At 35.9% G+C, this 1,740-nt stretch overlaps 1 protein-coding gene across 1 annotated transcript; it reads left to right on the plus strand.

Moving 5' to 3' along the window:
• Nucleotides 1-591: 591 nt before the first annotated feature.
• Nucleotides 592-1,462, plus strand: LOC106474353 (shematrin-like protein 1). Its single transcript, XM_013935046.1, has 2 exons — nucleotides 592-895; nucleotides 1,002-1,462. The coding sequence occupies exons 1-2, from the start codon at nucleotides 592-594 to the stop codon at nucleotides 1,460-1,462; spliced, it is 765 nt and encodes a 254-aa protein (XP_013790500.1).
• Nucleotides 1,463-1,740: the final 278 nt, after the last annotated feature.

Here is a 1,740-nt window from a genome sequence, read left to right on the forward strand (position 1 = left end):
GGTTCAGCAGTCATCAGACAAAAATATGTTCAATGAAAGGCCACTATTATTAATGGTGAAGCAATATACACGTGTCGTTTAGCAATCATAAGACACGGATAGAACAATAAGAGACTTTTGTTGAACTATGTTTTAAACACAATTACCGCTTATTTCTGTTCACAAAGTCGTACATTTTTCCCCATAGCGAATTGTGTCTGTTAATAATTAGTGTTAATTACATCTATAAAATAATAATGATAATTAATTCACGCCGTGAAGTGTGAAATAAAGTACTTTGAAGGTCATATATATATATATATATAAATAAAGTACTTTGAAGGTCATATATATAAATAAAGTACTTTGAAGGTCATATATATAAATAAAGTACTTTGAAGGTCATATATATATTTTGCTTTAAGAAAACGTAAAACAGACAGTAGAAGAAGAAACTGGTAACGCAGGAAACTAAATGTGTGTTTATATTGTAAGCTGATGTTTTATCTGTAGTGAGAATTTACCTCGACCATCTTTATCTGACGCTAGTTGCTTAAGAACAAATAGAAGTCGTTTATCGTTACATTGTTAATAGTTCGTTCTCGTTACACTATGCTAGGTATTGGTTTTCGTTACATCGTGTTAGGTATTGGTTCTCGTTACACTGTGTTAGGTATTGGTTCTCGTTACACTATGTTTGGTATGGGTTCTCGTTTCACTGTGTTGAGTATTGGTTCTCGCTACGCTGTGTTAGGTATTGGTTCTCGCTACACTGTGTTAGGTATTGGTTCTCGTTACATCGTGTTAGGTATTGGTTCTCGCTACACTGTGTTAGGTATTGGTTTTCGTTACATCGTGTTAGGTATTGGTTCTCGTTTCACTGTGTCGAGTATTGGTTCTCGCTACACTGTGTTAGGTATTGGTTCTCGTTACACTATGTTTGGTATTGGTTCTCGTTTCACTGTGTTGAGTAGTTTCTCGTTACACTGTGTTAGGTATTGGTTTTCGTTACATCGTGTTAGGTATTGGTTCTCGCTACACTGTGTTAGGTATTGGTTCTCGTTACACTATGTTTGGTATTAGTTCTCGTTTCACTGTGTTGAGTATTGTTTCTCGTTACACTGTGTTTGGTATTGGTTCTCGTTACATCGTGTTAGGTATTGGTTCTCGTTACATCGTGTTAGGTATTGGTTCTTGCTACACTGTGTTAGGTATTGGTTCTCGTTACATTGTGTTAAGTATTGGTTCTCGTTACACTATGCTAGGTATTGGTTCTCGTTACATCGTGTTAGGTATTGGTTCTCGCTTCACTGTGTTAAGTATTGGTTCTCGTTACATCGTGTTAATTATTGGTTCTAACTATACTGTGTTATGTGTTGGTTCTCGTTACATCGTGTTAAGTATTGGTTCTAGCTACACTGTGTTATGTGTTGGTTCTAGTTTCACTGTGTTGAGTATTGTTTCTCGTTACAAAAAATCCTAACTTTCATACCATTGATTTATAACAGCATATTATTACAGTATTCACTATTATGTCACCCAAAGTTTTATATAAACTTTAAGAACTCAATATGTATATAGTTAAAACGTGACATGCGCTGTGTGATGGTAAGGGTGACTTGTAGGAAGGGGTAATGGTGAAAGTAGGGGTGTTTTCTGTTACCCGCTTTCAATACTCAGCTCATAATATCCGTCTACAGTGTTTCACGTGATTAATCAATTGCGGTCATTGGCCGCAGAAGTGTCTAACGGTCCGAAGTT

The sequence above is a fragment of the Limulus polyphemus genome, unplaced genomic scaffold (genome assembly GCF_000517525.1).
Source record: "Limulus polyphemus unplaced genomic scaffold, Limulus_polyphemus-2.1.2 Scaffold7108, whole genome shotgun sequence".
NCBI classification, from domain to species: Eukaryota; Metazoa; Arthropoda; class Merostomata; order Xiphosura; family Limulidae; genus Limulus; species Limulus polyphemus.